The sequence below is a fragment of the Somniosus microcephalus genome, chromosome 1 (assembly GCF_052327205.1).
Source record: "Somniosus microcephalus isolate GS21.2 chromosome 1, FLI_Smic_1.0, whole genome shotgun sequence".
Lineage (NCBI taxonomy): Eukaryota > Metazoa > Chordata > Chondrichthyes > Squaliformes > Somniosidae > Somniosus > Somniosus microcephalus.
Window position 1 is genome coordinate 386811895 of NC_140987.1, and position 19158 is coordinate 386831052.

General features: G+C 48.5%; 1 protein-coding gene across 2 annotated transcripts in view; it reads left to right on the forward strand.

The window, feature by feature from the left end:
* The window catches only part of LOC147125080 (Krueppel-like factor 12), a 220216-nt gene that overhangs the window by 23573 nt on the left and 177485 nt on the right, over positions 1-19158 (forward strand). For both annotated transcript variants that reach the window (XM_085997074.1, XM_085997090.1), the window contains exon 2: positions 9171-9242. In XM_085997074.1, the coding sequence (XP_085853200.1) occupies positions 9171-9242 (72 nt within the window). The remainder of the gene's footprint in view (positions 1-9170; positions 9243-19158) is intronic.

Below are 19158 nucleotides of genomic sequence, written 5' to 3' on the forward strand. Positions count from 1 at the left end.
GGTTAGTGATGCGCTATCAATTACTCATAAAAGACTGAGAGTTTTAACAAAAGAATGAAGGTCTGCCTCGAGTGGTCGACCGGTCCAGAAATACAAAGGGCTGGGGAGCAGTCACCTTTATACTAGGACTTGTGGGAGGAGTCAGCCGAGGCATGTCCAGGCATGTACACAGTGGAATACAAACAGTGGTTTACCACATTCACCCCTTGTTTAAAATTGAGTCCGGCGGGGTGAAGTGTATTAAAAGTTAGTGTATTGGAGTCTCTCCGGAGGTCTTGTCTGGCGCTGTGATCGGCGTGGCGACGGCAGGGGTAGTGGAGCTTCCGGCGTCGAGTCCTGCGTGGGCTGTGGCACAGGCGTGTCGTCCTCGTAGATGTCGAGCAGGTCGCGGGGCCCAGGCCTGCCGTCTGCTGGGGCTGGATATCGGATCGTGGGAGGGGGGGTGGTAGTGAGTAGTGGGTTACTGCGGCCCCCGAGGGTGCAAGGTCTCTTATGGAGACTGTGTCCTCCCACCCGTCCGGGTATGCAATGTAAGCATACTGGGGGTTGGCGTGGAGGAGGTCGACCCTCTCGACCAGGGGGTCCGTTTTATGGGTCCTCACGTGCCTTCTCAGTAGGACCGGCCCTGGGGACGTCAGCCATGGCGGTAGCGATGTCCCCAATGTGGACTTCCTTGGGAAGACAAACATTTTCTCATGAGGGGTGACGTTAGTGGCAGTGCAGAGCAGTGACCGAATAGAGTGGAGCACATCCTGCCAGCGGGAGGTTGGAAGGCCCCTAGACTTTAAGGCTAGCAGGGCGGCCTTCCAAACTGTCGCATTTTCTCTTTCCACCTGTCCGTTCCCCCGGGGGTTGTAACTGGTGGTCCTGCTTGTGGCAATACCCCTAGTTAGCAGGTACTGACGGAGTTCGTCGCTCATAAACGATGAGCCCCGGTCGCTATGGATATAGCTGGGGAAACCGAACAGGGTGAAGAGGTCGTTCAGACATTTAATGACCGTGGCACTGGTCATGTCCGGGCAGGGGATGGCGAACGGGAAACGGGAGTACTCATCAATAATATTGAGGAAGTACACATTGCGGTCGGAGGAGGGGAGAGGCCCTTTAAAATCAACGCTCAGGCGCTCGAAGGGGCGAGTGGCTTTTATCAGGTGGGCCCTGTCTGGTCTATAAAAGTGCGGTTTGCACTCAGCGCAGACTTGGCAGTTCCTGGTCATGGTCCTGACCTCCTCCAATAGAGTAAGGCAGGTTGCGGGCCTTGATGAAGTGGAAGAACCTGGTGACCCCCGGGTGGCAGAGGTCATTGTGGAGGGCCCGCAGTCTATCGATCTGTGCGCTGGCGCAGGTGCCACGCGATAGCGCATCCGGGGGTTCATTGAGCTTCCCGGGCCGGTACAAGATCTCGTAATTGTAGGTGGAAAGTTCGATTCTCCACCTCAAGATCTTGTCATTTTTGATTTTGCCCCTCTGCTTGTTGTTAAACATGAAAGCAACTGAACGTTGGTCAGTGAGCAGGGTAAATCGTTTTCCGGCCAGGTAGTGCCTCCAATGACGCACAGCCTCCACAATCGCCTGGGCCTCCTTCTCAACAGCGGAGTGTCTGGTCTCCGGGCCTTGGAGGGTTCGTGAAAAGAAGGCCACGGGTCTCCCCGCCTGATTGAGGGTAGCGGCCAGGGCAAAGTCGGACGCGTCGCTTTCCACCTGGAAGGGGATGGATTCGTCCACTGCGTGCATGGTGGCTTTGGCAATGTCTTCCTTGATACGGTGGAAGGCTAAGCGGGCCTCTGCCGTCAAGGGAAAAGAGGTGGACTTGATCAGCGGATGGGCCTTGTCCGCATAGTAGGGGACCCACTGGGCATAATAGGAGAAAAACCCTAGGCACCTCTTCAGGGCCTTGAGGCAGTGGGGCAGTGGGAGTTCCATAAGGGGACGCATCCGGTCGGGGTCGGGGCCGATGACTCCGTGTTCCACAACACAGCCAAGGATGGCGAGGCGGTTTGTGCGGAATATGCACTTCTCCTTGTTATATGTCAGGTTCAGGAGTTGGGCGGTGCGGAGGAATTTTTCGAGGTTTGCGTCATGGTCCTGCAAGTCACGGCCGCAGATGGTCACATTGTCCAGATATGGGAAAGTGGCCTGCAACGCATTTTGATCTACCATCCGGTCCATCTCCCTTTGGAAGACGGAGACCCCGTTGGTGACGCCAAAGGGAACCCTAAGGAAGTGGTAGAGGCGGCCGTTTGCCTCAAAGGCAGTATACTGGCGGTCCTCAGGGCGGATAGGGAGCTGGTGGTACGCTGATTTCAGGTCAATGGTCGAGAAGACGCGGTACTGCGCAATCTGGTTGACCATATCCGCTATGCGGGGGAGTGGGTAGGCGTCCAGCAGGGTGTAGCGATTTATTGTCTGGCTGTAGTCGATGACCAGGCGCTGCTTCTCGCCGGTCTTAACGACCACAACCTGGGCTCGCCAGGGGCTGGTGCTGCCCTCAATAATCCCTTCCTTCAGGAGCCGCTCCACTTCGGTTTTAATGAAAACCCTGTCCCCGGCACTGTATCGCCTGCTCTTTGTGGCGATGGGCTTACAGTCGGGGGTGAGGTTAGCAAACAGTGGGGGGGGGGGGTGACTCTGAGTGTGGAGAGGTTGCACCTGGTGCGCGGTGGGCAATTTGGGAGCTGCTGGCTGCGGACTGTGAGTGGGGGCAGGGGTCCACCATACGCCATCGTAACACTTTTAAGGTGGCACTGAAAATCTAACCCCAGCAGGACGGCAGCGCAGAGGTCGGGCAGGACCAGAAGTTTAAAATGATCGTACACGGTCCCGTCTACTACGAGTGTCACTACGCAGTAGCCGCCGATGTCTGCCGACTGGGACTCGGAGGCCATAGAAATCCGCTGGTGCGCAGGCAGGACTGGGAGAGAGCAACGCCGCACCGTGTCGGGGTGGATGAAGCTCTCCGTGCTCCCAGAGTCAAAAAGGCAGATTGCATCGTGGCCATTTACCTTAATGTCCATTGTGGAACTGGCCAGCTGGTGCGGTCTCGCTTGGTCCAGTGTAACGGATGCCAGCGTAGGGGGCGGTGTGTCGCTGCGGGTATCAGATGAGGCGGTGTTGGGGGCCTGCTGCGTTCCGGCTGTCGTCCAAGATGGCGGCGTCCATGATCCCCATGTGGCTGGAGGCGTCCAAAATGGCTGCTGTACCGGTGGTTCGCACCTGGCCGGGGAGGCCCAAGATGGCGGCCCGCATGGCCCACACGCGGCGCTGCTGGGGTTCGGGGTGGCTTTGGCCCTGCAGACGTTAGCGTAGTGTCCCTTCTTCCCGCAGCCCGAGCAGATCGCGTTTTTCGCCGGGCAGCGCGCTCTGGGGTGTTTTGCCTGGCCACAGAAGTAGCATTTCTGGCCTTGGGACACTGCTGCGGTAGTTGGGCCGTTGCTGGGGTGTGGCTGGGGTGGCACGGCGCTATGAGGCGGTCCTACCGTGTCCCAGGCTGTCATTCCCCGCGGCGTCCACGGTGCAGAGGAGTAGGCATCCATGCCCCGGTAGGCTGCATCCAATGATAGTGCGAGTTCAGAGGCCTTGTTGAGGTCGAGGTCACTCTGCTCCAACAGTCGCTGTCGGGTGTAATTGGATCTGTGGCCCGCTACAAAAGCGTCCCGGATAAGTTCCTCTGTGTACACGGCAGCCTTTACATCCTTACAACCACAGGCCCGGCCAAGCACAGACTGCCTGAAGGTATTCCACGGCCGATTCCCCAGGTTGTTGTTTACGACTCCCCAGAAGGTGCCTGGCGTACACTTCGTTCACTGGGCGCGTGTACTGGTCCTTGAGGAGCTTGATAGCGTCCGCGTACGAGGTCGCGTCTTGGATGACCGAGTACACTCGGTGGTTCACTTTGGAGGTCAGGACATCCTGTTTGTCCTCGTCCGATTTGATTGCTGCGGAGGCGGTCAGGAATTTTTCGAAACACTTAAGCCAGTGAGTAAACTTGGTGGATGAGTCCGCCTCCCGATGATCTAAGTCCAGGCATGCTGGTGTGAGGATCTTCTCCATTATAAAAATTTTGTTAATAAAATTGATGCGCTATCAATTAGACTGAGAGTTAAGAGAGTAACTAAAGGCTTTTATTAACAAAAGAATGAAGGTCTGCCTCGAGTGGTCGACCGGTCCAGAAATACAAAGGGCTGGGGAGCAGTCACCTTTATACTAGGACTTGTGGGAGGAGTCAGCCGAGGCATGTCCAGGCATGTACACATTGGAATACAAACAGTGGTTTATCCAAACAATATTATTGTAAACCGAGGAATCGCTTGATGCATCACATACACATATTTTAAACGCTACCCCTCCAGCCATCTACTTTTCTCTCTCCTGAAAGAGTGAATGACTCATGTGGTTTTATATGCTCCAGTCCCAGATAGTCACCCTTCATGTGTGAGTGTTGTGGGGCTGTTCAGTTGTGGTGGCCTTCGCAGCTGAGACCTGATCCATTCCACTTTCCAACAGGACTCCCTGGTTAGCAGATAGGAGCAGGAGCCATGGTTTTAAAAAGAAAAACCCTCTTCTTAGCCCAAGGTCATCAAATCCAATTTTAGGATTCCTACTGTCACCCAACCTGAGCTTAACAAGGTCCGTGCAGAGTGGGAATGGAACTTGCGACTTTTCGATCCGTATGGCTAGTACGGTCTTTACCAAGTCATTGGGGTTGCTGCACAATGTATATCCAAAAATAAATGTTCACGTTTATAATTACCTGTGGAAAAAGTTTACTTTTTGAGATGGTCTTTCTTTACCCCCCCTCTGACCTTGATGGACTCTTGACCATCATACTGTGGGTGGATTGGCTCAGTTTTCTTGTAAAATGCTTCAGTAGCTGGCATGAATATTTGCTGTTCGCTTATGATAAATAGTGTGCTGACTGAGCTCTAATTTTATTTATAAATGTCTTTTCCCACCTTGGCAACCCACCCAGATTCTGCTGGGATTTTCTGGCATTCCAGGCTTCTTGTAGTATCCTGGGCCTTGTGCGTAGCTCTGTAGTGCCCAAGAATCAGCAGCCTGAGTAATGTGGCCCATATAGTTTTGATGAAAAAAGGGCTATTCCTTTTCCTTTCTAGAAGGCAGTAACTCATGTTTGATTCAGTTTCATGGGTGTTATCCTCCAATTCCTGACCCTTTTTCATATGTGAGACTTGACGGAGAATGTTTGTGGAACTGTCGGGATCTGAGCCTCCCCACACCCGATGTACATGTTCCAGTTGGAGTAACTGCATAGTGAGCAAGAGCAGGCCCTGTGACTGATTTCTGCTCGTTTCTTCTTCTTTCTTCCAGCTTGCAGCACTGTCACCACCATTATCAACCTGGCTGAGCTTGCCTAAATCAGCAAAGGCCAGGGATTGAGCATGGAGCCTTCCTGGTGTGTACAGCTCAATACCACACTACACAATGCAGTTTACACCCACAAAGCAGGCAATTTTAGATATTTTGGTGCATTTTATACTCATGAAGATGATAATGATGGGAATGGATTGCTTTTCCACTTTTGGCACTTAATGCCAACATCAAGCACTTATGGCTTCGGCATCTTATAGGTAAGATGCAAAGTAAATCTACTTTTCTGCAACAATGTCACAGACACTATCTCGATTCACAATTACTGCCAAATTATTGGCAGTTTTGTGTGGTGGGCAGCACATCCACTAGGAACTGGGTTGAGAGTGCTCATTCTTTGACCCTTGGAGCTATTAAAGATAAAGTTGACTTTAATCCCATCTACCTGAGCTGCATTCAAATCATGTCCTAGAGGTGGGAAGAAAATGTGACAACACATTCCACCCTCCAGTTCTACCAGAATGTTATCTCAACATAAACAAATGGGGGGGGATTTTTCAGTGGGTCAGCGGGCACGTTTGGTGGTGGGTCGGGTGGGAAATTTGTTTTTTGACCGGGTCGGGAACCCGCTTTCAACCTGCTGCCACGCAACTTTCCTAGATGTCTGGTCTGCCGACGCTGAACAGACCCGACACGCAGTGGCGGGGGAGGCAATTTAGGTCATTATGACCTTGTTAAGAGCCACTTAAAAAGTATTTTGAGTTCATCTTTAAATTTTACGAGGTCGCCCATGGGGTCCACGCTGCTTGGGGATCATGTGAGGTAAGCAGGTCGGGAGTTGTGTTACCATGAAATCATCTCTTTACTTGACAACTACAAATGTACTATAAAAGCTGCCAACTCACAGCTGTTCACTTTCCAAGCTCAGAAGCTGTTGCTTACTGCATTTGGAAGACAGATTGAGCTTTATGCAGGTTGCAAGTTTTTGGAATAAACTCTCTATTCAGTGTCACCTCATTGGAACAACCTCTCTCACCATTGACAGATCGCTTCTGTCATCTCTACTTCACCTGCCATCTATTACATCAGCATCGGTGCCCTTGAAACTATCTCACCTTGGTCCTCAGAATCCCACCACAATCAGCCACAACACCAGGCACACCAGCAGCACCAACAACAACACCAACCTTCTCCGCAATCAACTGATGCTGCACAGGAGGGAGGGCATCAGCACCCGGGACCACATTGCTGCCCGGGAGGCCAGGGATGGCCTCACCATGGCCAGATTTACTTCACTTGATGCTGTACACCCTGGCTGTCACATGATGCACCAGGTTGGTACCACCCCCACACCAACACCATAAAGCATCCCTACAATGCCCAAGCCATTCCTTTCACACTCCTCAGCATTGCGGGGGGTACCATTATGTCTCACCATTCACTGCAACTCACTAAGCCATTTCCAAAGGTGCACACAAATCTGTCTTAAGAACGCAAAGTGTTGAAAATAAAGATTTCAATGTTTGATAGCAGAGAACAGAAACTTCACATGAACATTGGCTAAAACACTCAAGTGCCTACCCTTGTGTGTTGTTAGTTGATATTTGTCTAGGATGAGGGTGAGTGTGAGGGGTGGCTAGTGAGATGGGGAAGCGATAATGTCGATAGAGAGGGATGGGTGGAGGTGCAAGGTAAGTTGGTGTGAGTAAGGATGTGCAGGAGTAGGGTAGGGAAGGCAGAGTGATGGGGGCGTGATGAGTGGCACAGCAGGATGAGGTTGAGTGTGGCTTTGCAGTAACGTTTCGTGTTCTAAGATCATTGAAAGGTTTACGCCACTGCAGCCTGGTCCTCCTGACAACATCCCTGCTTGTGTCCTGTGCAATGTGCAACCAGGCTGCGTTGGTCTCCTGGGGAGGTCTCTCCTCTTCTGTCCATTGGAAGGGAAGAGGACCTCCCTGCGTGCTGTGACTCCCTCCATAAGCCTGGATGCAGCCGTACACACACCCCTGTGCAGTGCTTGTCAGTGTTTGCAGCACCTCAATGTTGTAGAACACTGACAGCAGAACTGTCAAAATAAATTTGCGCATGGTCCATTTAAGGAAACCGGCTGATGATGCATCATCAAATGACGTCCCCAGACCCGCTTCCTTCAATTGGCCGGAAAACGCGCTGGGTGGGCTTAACCAACCCAATCAACATCAAATCACTGGACAGTGGGCTGGAGCCAGCAGCGGGGTCGGGACCCGCCACCGACCCTGGCCGCACCAGACCCGCCGAGGTAGTAGGGGAAACCGCGGCCATGGTCTCGCAATAGTTCAGGAGCTAAAAGCCCGATGTAGCACTAAGTTGTACAGACAAGATGGTCACAGGTTTGATTCCAGGACTGTGCTGAGTTAGCTGATCCCAGCCATGGTACTAGCTGAGGTGCAACAATTGGCCTCAGCACCTCTGGATTAAGAAAGCTGGCTCAGTTTCCTGATCACGCTGGCAATCCAGTGATTCCTGGTGGAAGACCTTGCATGTGGATATTTGGTGAGAATAGGACCAGATTCAGCTGTGATGGCCTCATGCCATGGTTAAATACTGTCTCGACGCTCACTGTCAGTGCTCATAAATGAATAATGGTTGGCTGGGTGAGCTACTGGTGTCAAGTACGTGTGGAACTGTATCCCAGAAAGGAGCCAGTGCCTCAGGCAGGGAGAGAGGATAAATTTGGCAAGAAATAAATATTTGCTATTCTTGATGCTGCTGCCTGTTCAGGAGCCTGAGGAAAACCGCATTTCTGGAGGCCGCACAGTGCTGCCGGTGAAGCCATGGGCTCCATTGATGATGCAGTGTAAAAGGACCATAAGTGCATGTGATTGCATGCCATGAAGGTTTGAGATCTTTTACCTGTACTAAGAAACATGAGTGAGAACAAGCTGTGTTTTTGTCTATCACACCTCTCTGGGCAAGTTGATTTATTTTCCAACACACCGCCTTGGGTTTAACTTTCGCATGCCGGTCAATTTACTTGGTTTGGGGCATATAAAGTATATAAACTTTGGTCCTTGTCTGCGGAAAGATCCTTTGTTCATTTAAAAACAAAGCGTTATCCTGTAGTCATTCCCGTAATGGTTAAGGCTATATAGTATTAATAGTAGGTGAATACCTGCAACACCTGTATGTATACTTGGTTTTGAATACTTGTGATCAACCACAACCCATTTTGGTTTAATGTGGAATTTGTTTCCTGAATAAGGCATTCTGAGAACAAGATTGGATCTAAAACAGTGATCGAGATGGGCTGAGGATACTATTGATACTGCAATGCCACTTCAGTTGAGAAAGAAGGCACTGGTGTTTTGGACTGTCGTTAATGTTGCAACTGATTTTAACAGGCCAACTAGACATGCCCCAACACTTATTCCCACCAAATGACATGGTTGGGAATTGAACATAAACTCAGTCAGATGAAACAAACAATTTTGAACTATGAGAACATTTGTAATTCCTTCATAACTTCCTTGACAAGAGAAAAATACCCGCCAGAATTTCCCCTTGCCCTTTTTCCATATATGGGGTATCAATCTTTTTGCTTACAATTATAATTTGACAATAACCATTTGATTACTCTATTACTATTATTATCAGTACCATCTGGAATGCTTGGAAGCAAGGGAGGTAAGAGTATAAACAAGAGAGTGAATTTTCTGGTTTAAGAACATGTGGGAATGATAATATTGGTGTGAGAGGGCAGGTGATAATGAAAAATACCATTGATGTAGTGGGAAAGGATGGCGCTGGAGGATTTGAAATTAGGATTAGGATCAGCATATTAATAACTTTCTATTTATTTACAGTTTTCCACAAATTCAACATCTATTCTTGAGTTGTACCGTTCACATGGAGAAAATCTGGAGCAAAAGCGTGAGGTAATAAAACTTCAAGTAATGTTGAAATAGAATTACAATACTTCAGTGTGATGCGTGGATATTTTCCTATAATGCTAATTAATATTTTTTTAATTAAAAAGTGGTAGGTTGATGCAAAGGAAACCAATTAGGATTGAAATTGCACTCGGGAATGCTCTGCCTCTGCCACTAGCTGACCAGCTGTAGTATTCTAGTTTTTCCCCAAACCTGCCACAGCCCAAGTTTATGATGCTCTTCTGTTCAGTGCTCCATTATCATAATGAAGCTTAATGTTGCCGTTGCATTGTAATGTCCAGCTTCACTTTGCAACAAGTAAAAAGATTTGTTATGACTTTCTGTCCATGGATACTGACTTGTCCCCTCTGTACTTGTGACATTTTATTCCCCCTCCCCCAGTTCTCTTCCTCACTCCCCCTCCCAGAGTCTGGTTCCATGGGCATCTGCAATTACCTTACCAAAGTGGCCATTCTTCATATGAGCCTCGGCAGCATATGTCAGCAGGTGGTGAATCACAGACCAAATCTGATGTATGAAGAAAACACTTTCTAGCAGGAGTTGCTGCTGATTTTGCTTGGGGCACTAAAGCTAATTGTAATGGACCAATTACTCACCTGGCTGAGATGATTTAACTTGGCACAGAATGGGGATTGAACCTGGGATTTTTCTTGCCTTTACCGGGTGGTATCTTGACATTGGTAGAGTCCTCAGGGTTTTAATTTTAAACAATTATCACCGTGTCCTACCCAGCTGTTTAAAACAGGCGTGCTTTGGATTATCCAATTGTAGGCAATGATGTGATAACACAGTAACAAAACAAGTGTTGGTATTTTCATTAAATGCAACTGTGTCGGATGCCCCTTCACTGTCTCATCCAAGTGCCCATTCTTTATCTTTGAGCCTAGACCGTGATTGTTGAAGGACATCGACCGTGAGTGGTATCCCAGCTGAGTCTAATTGTGCCCTCCTCCAATATGAACATGTGCACTCTCCAGTAGGATATGGCGATTGAGAGTGGGTAAACTGGTTCATTTTTCTTTTTCCACCACCCCAGCCTGGGGGATGGGGCAGGGCTCGGTGGTGAAGTCAGTTATACTGTACTTGCTGCCATCCTGGTTGAGATCATCTAACCAGGAATAAAGCTGGGGAATTTTTTCATTTGTTTTTAGGTTCCTTTTGAAAGTTCAGTCACATTTTGGCTTTTAAAACCATTTCCTCTAAGGCACAATTTCTCATCAAACATATAGGGGGAAAAATTGGGTATCGCCCATTTTGGGGTGCTAATATCAGCTGGACGCAAAGTTTAGCGCCCGCCGCTAATTATCGCCTCCGACTGCAAAATTCGCCGCTATTGCCCCGGAGGTGATTTGAGCGCTAAATCAGGCACAACACATCTCTCAAGGCGCAAACGTCAGGGAGCGAGGCACTACCTCAGAGCGCTACCGAAGCTCAGGCGATGCCAATTACCACGGAAGCCAGACAGACTGGCGCCGTCCCGTTCTTAAAGGGGAAGGGCCATCTTGCTGGCCAGCCACACCCTGCTCATTGCAGCCTTGAATCTCGGCCTGGAGAGACCTCCAAAAGCAATTGTGTTAGAAGCACTAATGGATAGGCCCAGGGAAAGAGCTCGGCGCTTAGGAACCTCAAAAGTGGTGCTGAGGGCCAAAACTCCTTAGGACAGCGTTAAAACCAAAAATTTTGCTGACAAGAAAAGGCAGGAAGAGCCCGCCTTTAAATAGCGCTTCCCCAGCCCCTTCCCGACTTGAAAACGTTCCCCTCTACGTGCCGTTCCTAGCGGCAGGTGCTAAGGCAGGGGGCGCGACTCCATATCCGGTCTGGGGTGTTGCACGCTTGACTGATGTCATGATCTGCGGGTGCAGGAGATCGTGGCAGTAGTGTTTAGCGCCACCGCAAAAGGACTGGTCAATTTCGCGAGTGGCGCTAAAATCGTCGCGCTCGGGCGCCAAGTTCCTAGCGCCCCTTTAGTGCCCCCCAGAGGCGCTAACAGGAGCCGTTAACCAACTGAATTTTTCCCCCATAGTTCCTTTTGATAAATGATCAGTACCTCCAACGGATTTTGGCCCCCATGAATGGTTAATTATTCTATAAATGCAGGTTCTTTTTTAAAATAGATTTTAAACAAACTCTTTCTTTTTTAAAGCAGCTTTCTCTCATCATTGGCTAAAGGATTAATGTGGCAAAACTGTGATTACTAACCAGCTGACCAACTTAGGTGGCACTGCAATTTGCCTCAGTGCCCATGGGCCAGAATTTGCTCGGGTTGTTAATCCTGACCTCTGCTAGAAAATGCAAGTGTATGAATGTTGGGCACAGACAAGGGTGGACTCGGGTTCTAATGATGCCATCCACAAATAACCTGATGTTCGATATCTAGATTCAGATGTGAAGAATGGCAACTGGGAAGAGGTAACGGAGTGCTGGCAGACCCTGTAGAACTGTACCACAGACAAGTCAAGACCTTCATGAGAGTAGGCCAATGACCAAATTTAATGGTAGATTTCTACATATCCAAAATTCATATTTAAAATAATATACAGTTATTTTCCAGTGAGATTTTCATTACTGCATGTAGGTTCATTTGTCCCCTTTTACGCTTTGCTTGCTTGCCATAGGGAGCTTTGTCGGCATTCGCTCACGTATCTCATGGCTCTGCTCTGCTTTGCACAGAAAAAGATTGAAACTGGAACTCCTAGTCTCTCTCTTCAGGAGTTTTACAAGATAGATGAGCAGAACATTCACCAAATTATGTTTACTAAGGCTGGAGGGGTCAGAAGGTTGATTATAATCGGGGCAGAGGTGCATTCAACCGTAGTCACATTGTTCCTGATTGAGCAAGAGTGTCAACATTTTTGCCAAAAACTCCTCTTTATGCAAGTGCCAGAAGAGTATATTGGCATCATAAAATCCATTACTTTAAGATTGGAGAAAGAAGTATTTAAAAAAAATTATTTGCCAAAAAACTGGGATAGTATGGGTCTCGACTTCTTCAGGCGTATTCGCAATGCCTCATATACTGAGCTAACCAGAGATGCAAGTGAGACAGATCCAGTTCTCATGCCTGCTTTCTCTTCTCCCCCTCCTCCCTCCCTTCCACCTTGAGAGGGCATTGCAAGGCAGTGATATCTGATCGTCTGTGTACAAACTTTGTTCAGTTAATCTGTGACATAATAAATAGTAACTTTTATCCCCTCACTTTGCAAATTTAAACTGTCAAACTTATGAATTGTTTGAGCTCAGTAACAGTATGTGTTGATTGAAGGATTCTAACCCTGATGGATGTTACAATAAGATTGAAGAACAGGCGAGTGAATGTTTCTGTCTGCTTGTAGATTTTTCTTTTCGCTCATCGGTTTTTCTTTCTCCTCTCCTCTCTTAGCAGTGGATTCTTGAAAGGTACAGCAGCACCAGTTGCCCTTCAACAACCTGCCCAAATAGCAAATATTCACATGTAAACCTTGACGCTGAGTGTTGGCAGGCTATTTTGACAGTGAGAGGCATTACAGTCGAGCCTGATTCTGCCCTCCTCTAATATCTGCAGACCAGTACGTCGAGCAGGGATTGCTACATGGCAATTAGGCAGCAGCAAATCCGGTTATTTTCCCCCCCCCCTTATTTCATCCCGCTCTAATCCAGGAAACCGGTACCAACTTTAGTGTTTCGGCTGAGCTCAGCAAATTCGGTGCAACCTGGTTAGTTTGTAGCTTTCAATAGAATATCCTCAGTTCACAATTCCAAATGGCACCTGTTTTTGTGGTACAACCTATTTGTTGGAGGATGCATTTTATGTTTTTTTTTAAACTTGGAAAATGTTTTAATAGGTTTTTCAGTGCCTTGGAATAACTTACTGTTTAGTTCCTTCTAACTCATTGCATGTTTCTGAGAGCAGGGAAGTGCGCACTGACTGTACCCTGCAATGTTCCTGTGGATGCAGACAGTCTCCCCACAGCTTCATTTCCTTTGCCTCCCACTGGGAGGTCTTTGCAAATCCTGAGTGATTAAATATGTTTGCATTTCGTAAGAAGCATAAAGTAATGAAGACCAAAATTACTTTAAAATTTAATATGTGTTAATTCTGCAGAAAGTTTTTCCACACGTGTTTCAGTTGCTTGTTTTGCAGAAGCTCATTGGCACAGTCTTTTGAAAAAGAGGTGTGGAATTTTGTATCCTATCAGTAAACAGTTAGGGGGAGAAATTCGGTTGGTTGCGCCACCGATTAACGCCTAAAGAGGCCGAGAAGTGGGGCGTTAGCCAATTTCTGGGCGGGCACAAGGCGCCTAGCGCCTCGCCCCATATTGAGCATGCATTTAGCACCGGCGCTAAATCTTAGCGCCTGCTAATGGGTGCAGGCTGATTATGATGTCATTTGAGTGTGCAACGCCTTTTGGGTGCCCCGGCCTGGGAATTCAGTGGCGCCCCCCTCCGTAGCGCCTGGCGCTAATAGTAACAGCTTACCTGGACCTTACCAAGTCGCTCTCAGGCTGGAGGAGCGTTATTTAAAGGGGATTGGTGTGGTTTAAAAGCGGCAGCCATTTTTGGTGCACAACTTCCTCGAGAGCTACAAAGAGTTGCTGAGCTGCACACTGAGAGCCAGTTGACCACTGAGCCAGCGCAGGCAGACGATCTTCAGCCTTCTGACCATCACCTTGCTGTTGGTGAGCCTTGACAACGGGGAACCTTCCTGTGGGCACTTATTATGGGGGCTGCATTGGAGGGGAACGTCCTGCTGCTGAATCATCTGGAAAGGGCACGGAGACGCTGGGAGAGGGGGGCGGGCATGGCCAGACGGAGGAGGGCCAACAGACGTCGCCACAGCAGACCTTACGCTGGCAGGGTTTTCCGACAGCAGTTTTCCTACATGAACATGCCGGAGGAGCAGTGTGTCAGAAGGCTGTGATTTAGAAAGGAGGTGGTGACTGAGCTGTGCCAGCTGCTTCAGCTAGATCTGCAGCCTCAGATAAGGTGCAGGACATCGCTGTCGGTGGCTGAGAAGATGCCTGCTGGCCTGAACTTCTACGCGAGCGGCTCTTCTCAGGCTGCGTGTCAGAGGCTGATCAGAAGTAGCTTCTAGGCCCCTCTCACGGAATGCTTGCTGCCATTCCAAGAACAGGAATGGAACCGGTCTGATACCCCCAAGCCTGTGAAGGGCAAGATGCATGTAAATAGAAGGCATGGCCATTGTAAATTAAGAAAGTGTTTCATTACACAAAATGTGGTTCCTTCAAACATGAGAAAGCTATGGCAACAGAAAGCAAAACTAATACACTGACACATAACTGCCTCTCACACCTGGGAGACTGTCCAAAACATAAATCACATTCCAACCATCTTCCTTGGCCTTGATTCCACTGCGCCAACCAAAGCATCCAATGCCCCATCAGTGAGGCGTTCCGCCCTCTGCCTCACCCTTTCCATTTCTTGCTAGGCTGGTGCGCCACAGGTAGGCTCCCACCGCTTTGAAGGCCTACAAGGCAGTGAGTGTGTCTGGTGATGCCAATTGACCTGCCCCTTTAAGAGCTGGCCGCCGCCAGTGTGTCTCAGGGAAAGTGATTATTGAAAGAACCTGCGCTGCGCCCCGCCGCCGCTAAATTGGGTTGCGCCCCCGGGTTAGTGCCTTAAGAGCCTCGTGCAGCGCCTGATTTAGCGCTGCAATCACCCTCGGGCGCAACGACCCAATATCGCGCCAGGTGGCGCTAAATCGCAACTGGCGCTAGGCTTTGCGCTTCGCCAGAACTAGCGCCCCAAACGGGGCTATACCCAATTTCTCCCCCTTAGACTCTTAATGCTTCCTTTATCTTATAGGGTTGGCTGTGATAGCAAGCTTTCCATTAACAGTAACCTTGTAGTGTAAACAATCTGATACACTTTCTGTTGGAGGCATCAAAACCCTCCTGGGGTGGGGTTTTCACTCCGTGTCCAATCATGCCATTGGGCCTGCCACATTAGGCCTGGCTGCAATGTCTGTCTGGAGTGGCAAAATCACAACTGGACTTGGCACTAATTCTGCAGTAGCTTCATTTGCAGCTTTGGAGCAAGTGCGCATAAAGCAGAGATCCTTTGTGGCTAAATTCAACCTGCAACCTGTGGAATCAGCACAGCAGCTGTTCAGTAGTGTAGAAGGGGCGTGTGTGTAATTGGTCTCAAATGCTAAATCTAGTTGCGGTACTGCAGTGTATAATATTCAACTATGGCTGTTTTTATGTTGGTTTCTATTGTGTGCTGGTGGAATGTGTGAATCTTGTGTGGCTGATGACAACCCCGCTGTAAACTTGCTGGACACGTTGGGCTGGATTTTCATTGAGGAGTCGGGTTGGAGGCGGGATGACAACTTTTGGGGTTGTAGTCCCGTCTCCATTGAGATGCGGCCAATCCACGCAATTTTAACTTGATTGACCTTGTTGAGCCCGCCCAGCAGGCTCAGCAGGCCAATTAAGGGCCACCCGGCAACAGGTGACGTCACAGACTGAAATTTCATCTGTCAGATTTTGCCAGATGAAATATCAGCGTTTTGAAGCTGTCAAACACTGACAGTCTTACTTCTAACCTGAGTTCTTCTCTACAGACTCAGTTAGAAATCTCTCCTGCACAGAAAGCTGCAGGCTGTCACTTTTGACAGTTCGCAGCCATTCTGCTTTCTGTGCCGGTGAGATGACGGACTCCTGGGTCCTAAAGGAAGGAAGGCTGTAAAGGTAAGAAAAGGTAATTTACACTTCTTTAATCACTTTAGACACACCAAACACACTTACCTTTGCACTCATGCACACATCACTTACCAGAACACCGACATCTCGACCCCTCCAAGTCCTTCAACCCGACGGCCCGACTCCTCTAACTTGGCGTGGTTTGGAGCCATCGGGAATCCCACAGTTCAAGATTAAAAATAAGGATTAGGCTAAAAACTGCCTGTTAACTACTGTTAACAGGCAGTTAATTGGCACTAATCCCTTCCCGCCTCGGGTAGGCGGGTCCCAGTGCGGGGCGGGTACCCGTCTCCTTTGAAACTGGCATGGAGGCGGGTTGGGGGCGGGATGGTGTCGGGACCCCCGATTTGGGGATTTTAACCCCCCGCACGCCTCCAATCCCGACTCCACGGCACAATGAAAATCCTGCCCGTTATGTCTGGCTACCTGTCGCGAACTGGCGATGCGACCATCGCACAAAACCAACCTAACAGCAACTTCCGACTTAGGGCAGTTTATTTATATATGGCGTGTTACAGGCCATTAAAAACCAATCCCTATTTTAATCGGTGACCTCTATGCAATAATTTCACAAATTGACTTTCTTTATATAAATGTAAGTTGTTAATTTATAGTGTCTTTAATGTAGGAAAAATGTTCCAAGGCACTTCACAAAGGTGTAAGGAGGAAATGGATTTGGCCCAAAGAAGGAGATATTCGGAGGGGTTGACCAAGAGCTTGGTTGAAGAGGTGGGTTTTAAGGAGGGTCTTGAAGAGAAGAGGCTGGAGAGGCAGAGGGTTTAGGGAGGTCCTAGGTGGCTGAAGGCACGTCCGCCAACAGTGGGATGAAGAAGGGTGGGTGCATGCACAAGAGGCCAGTCAGAGGGACAGAGATTTCGGTGTGGGGTGGAGGGTGCTGTGGGGCTGGAGGAGGTTACAGAAATAGGGAGGGACGAAGCTGTGAAGTGATTCAAACGTGAAGATAGATTTTTAAATCTACACTGTTGGGGAGCCATGTATGTTAGCAAGGACAGGGGTGATGGGTGAACAGAACTTGGAATGGGATAGAATATGGGTAGCAGAGTTTTGGATGAGCAGGAGTTTACGGATGGTGGACGAGAGGCTGGTCAGAAAAGCATTGGAATAATTGTGTGTAGGTGACCAGTGCATGGATGAGGGTTTCAGCAGCAGATGAGCTGAGGTAGGTGCAGAGTTGGATGATATGGAGGTGGAAGTACACGAAACTTTCTGGTATCCGGCACGGACGGGACCGACGTGGTGCCGGTTCATCAACAATGCCGGACAAACGAACGCTATAGTAAAAGATACGGAGCTCAGAGCTCCGTATAAAGCAACAAACTCTGTTGCTTAGGCTTCAAAACAATCGGCACAAGTTGCAAGCGTCTCTGTAGCTTAGCAACAGCTTCAGCTACACCCTTGCACAGCAACAAATGGAGTAAAAAAAGTAACTAAAAGTAAAAAAAGTTACCTGAACCGACTCCTGAATTTTGCCGGTGGATAGAGCATTCTGGTTATTTAGGGGCCGGTTAATCGAAAGTTTCCTGTAGATGGCCTTTGTGATGAAGAGGATAAGTAGCTCCCAAAAACGGGTGGCTGGGGTCGTGTCAGAGGTTAAAATACGAAAAATTTGAAACAGAAACCCAACCCTCCTCGAACCCGCCCACTTCCGGTTTTAACTGGTCGCCCGCCCTAGTCCTGCCCCAGTCTGCTTGCGGGAAGCGGGTTGGTCAATAAAATATTATGAGGCTGCCTGCCTTCATTTTAACAGTAGTTCTAGTTTTAGCTCATTTCGGCCCCCCACATGGAACATGCCTTCAGGCTAAAATCCAGGCCAATAACTTTGAATACCTTTTTTGTTTATATTATGAACAATAAAATACTATCTACCTGACAGATTGGGTTTTACAAGTTTTTTTTTTCCCTCTAGTTACTCGAGCAGCAACTATATATTTTCTTCATTATTACTTGTAGTATGTTGAAAACTTGCATTGATATTGAGATTTCCATAAAGAATTTAAAAAAAATCAACCTCTATATGAAACCTCTGTTTGTAAAAGCTTTCAAAACTTACAAAAATAATTAATTGTAGTAAGACTGATGTGTTTCTTGGAGAACTGTGGTTGGCCCTGGCTATTTTAAGGTTGTAACTATTTGTAACACCAAAGCTCTGATTGGTCCCCTTGGAGGACAAAACCAGATTTCTGATTGGTCGCTTGGAGGACAAGACACACCCAGCAGTTCGTCTGGAATGTGTAATTAGATCCTGCCTGCCTAAGTAATCAAGATCTTTGCAATGTGTAATTTGATCCATTCATTGTGACAGCCAGCTCCAGAGCTCACAGTGCTAACACCACTGCTTTCAGAGAACAGACAGATCTCACCCTCCCGGGTTAGGAGCACTCACACTGTCAAGTTTAGATAGGAAGGGGTGAGGCCACGGAGAGATTCTAACATGAGGGTGAGAATTTTAAAATCAAGGTGTTGGTGGACAATTGTGAGAAGTCACACAACACCAGGTTATAGTCCAACAGCTTTATTCGAAATCACAAGCTTTCGGAGCGCTGCTCCTTCGTCAGGTGAAGTGAAGAGATGCATATAGGCACACATGGTACATCGGCGAGACCACTTAAAGAAAGAAAGACATCCCTAAGCCCTTTACAGCCAATGAAGTACTTTTTGAAGTGTATTCACTGTTGTAATGTAGGAAACGTGGCAACCAATGTGCGCACAGCATGGCCCTAAAAACAGCAAAGAGATAAATGACTAGATAATCTGTTTTAGTGATGTTGGTTGAGGGATAAATATTGCCCTGGACATGAGGAGAAACTCCCCTGCTGTTCTTTGAAAACTGCCATGGAATCTGTGAGGGCAGATTGGGCCTTGGTTTAACGACTCATCTGAAAGACGGCACCTCTGACAGAGCAGCACTCCCTCAGTACTGCACAGAGGTGCTAGCCTAGATTACGTGCTCATGTCTCTGGAGTGGGGCTTGAATGCACAACCTTCTGACTCGGGTGAGAAAGCTACCCCTGAGCCAAAGCTGTCCTTTGACACAAGCAACTAAGGTGAGTATTGACAGACAATTCAATCATGAGGTGGGGGGTGGGGGGGGAGCATCAAAGCCAAACCTTATCTAGTCCTTGCCAGACCTCCACCCATGTGCACTTTCTAATGGGAATCACTGGAAAGCAATCGGACCC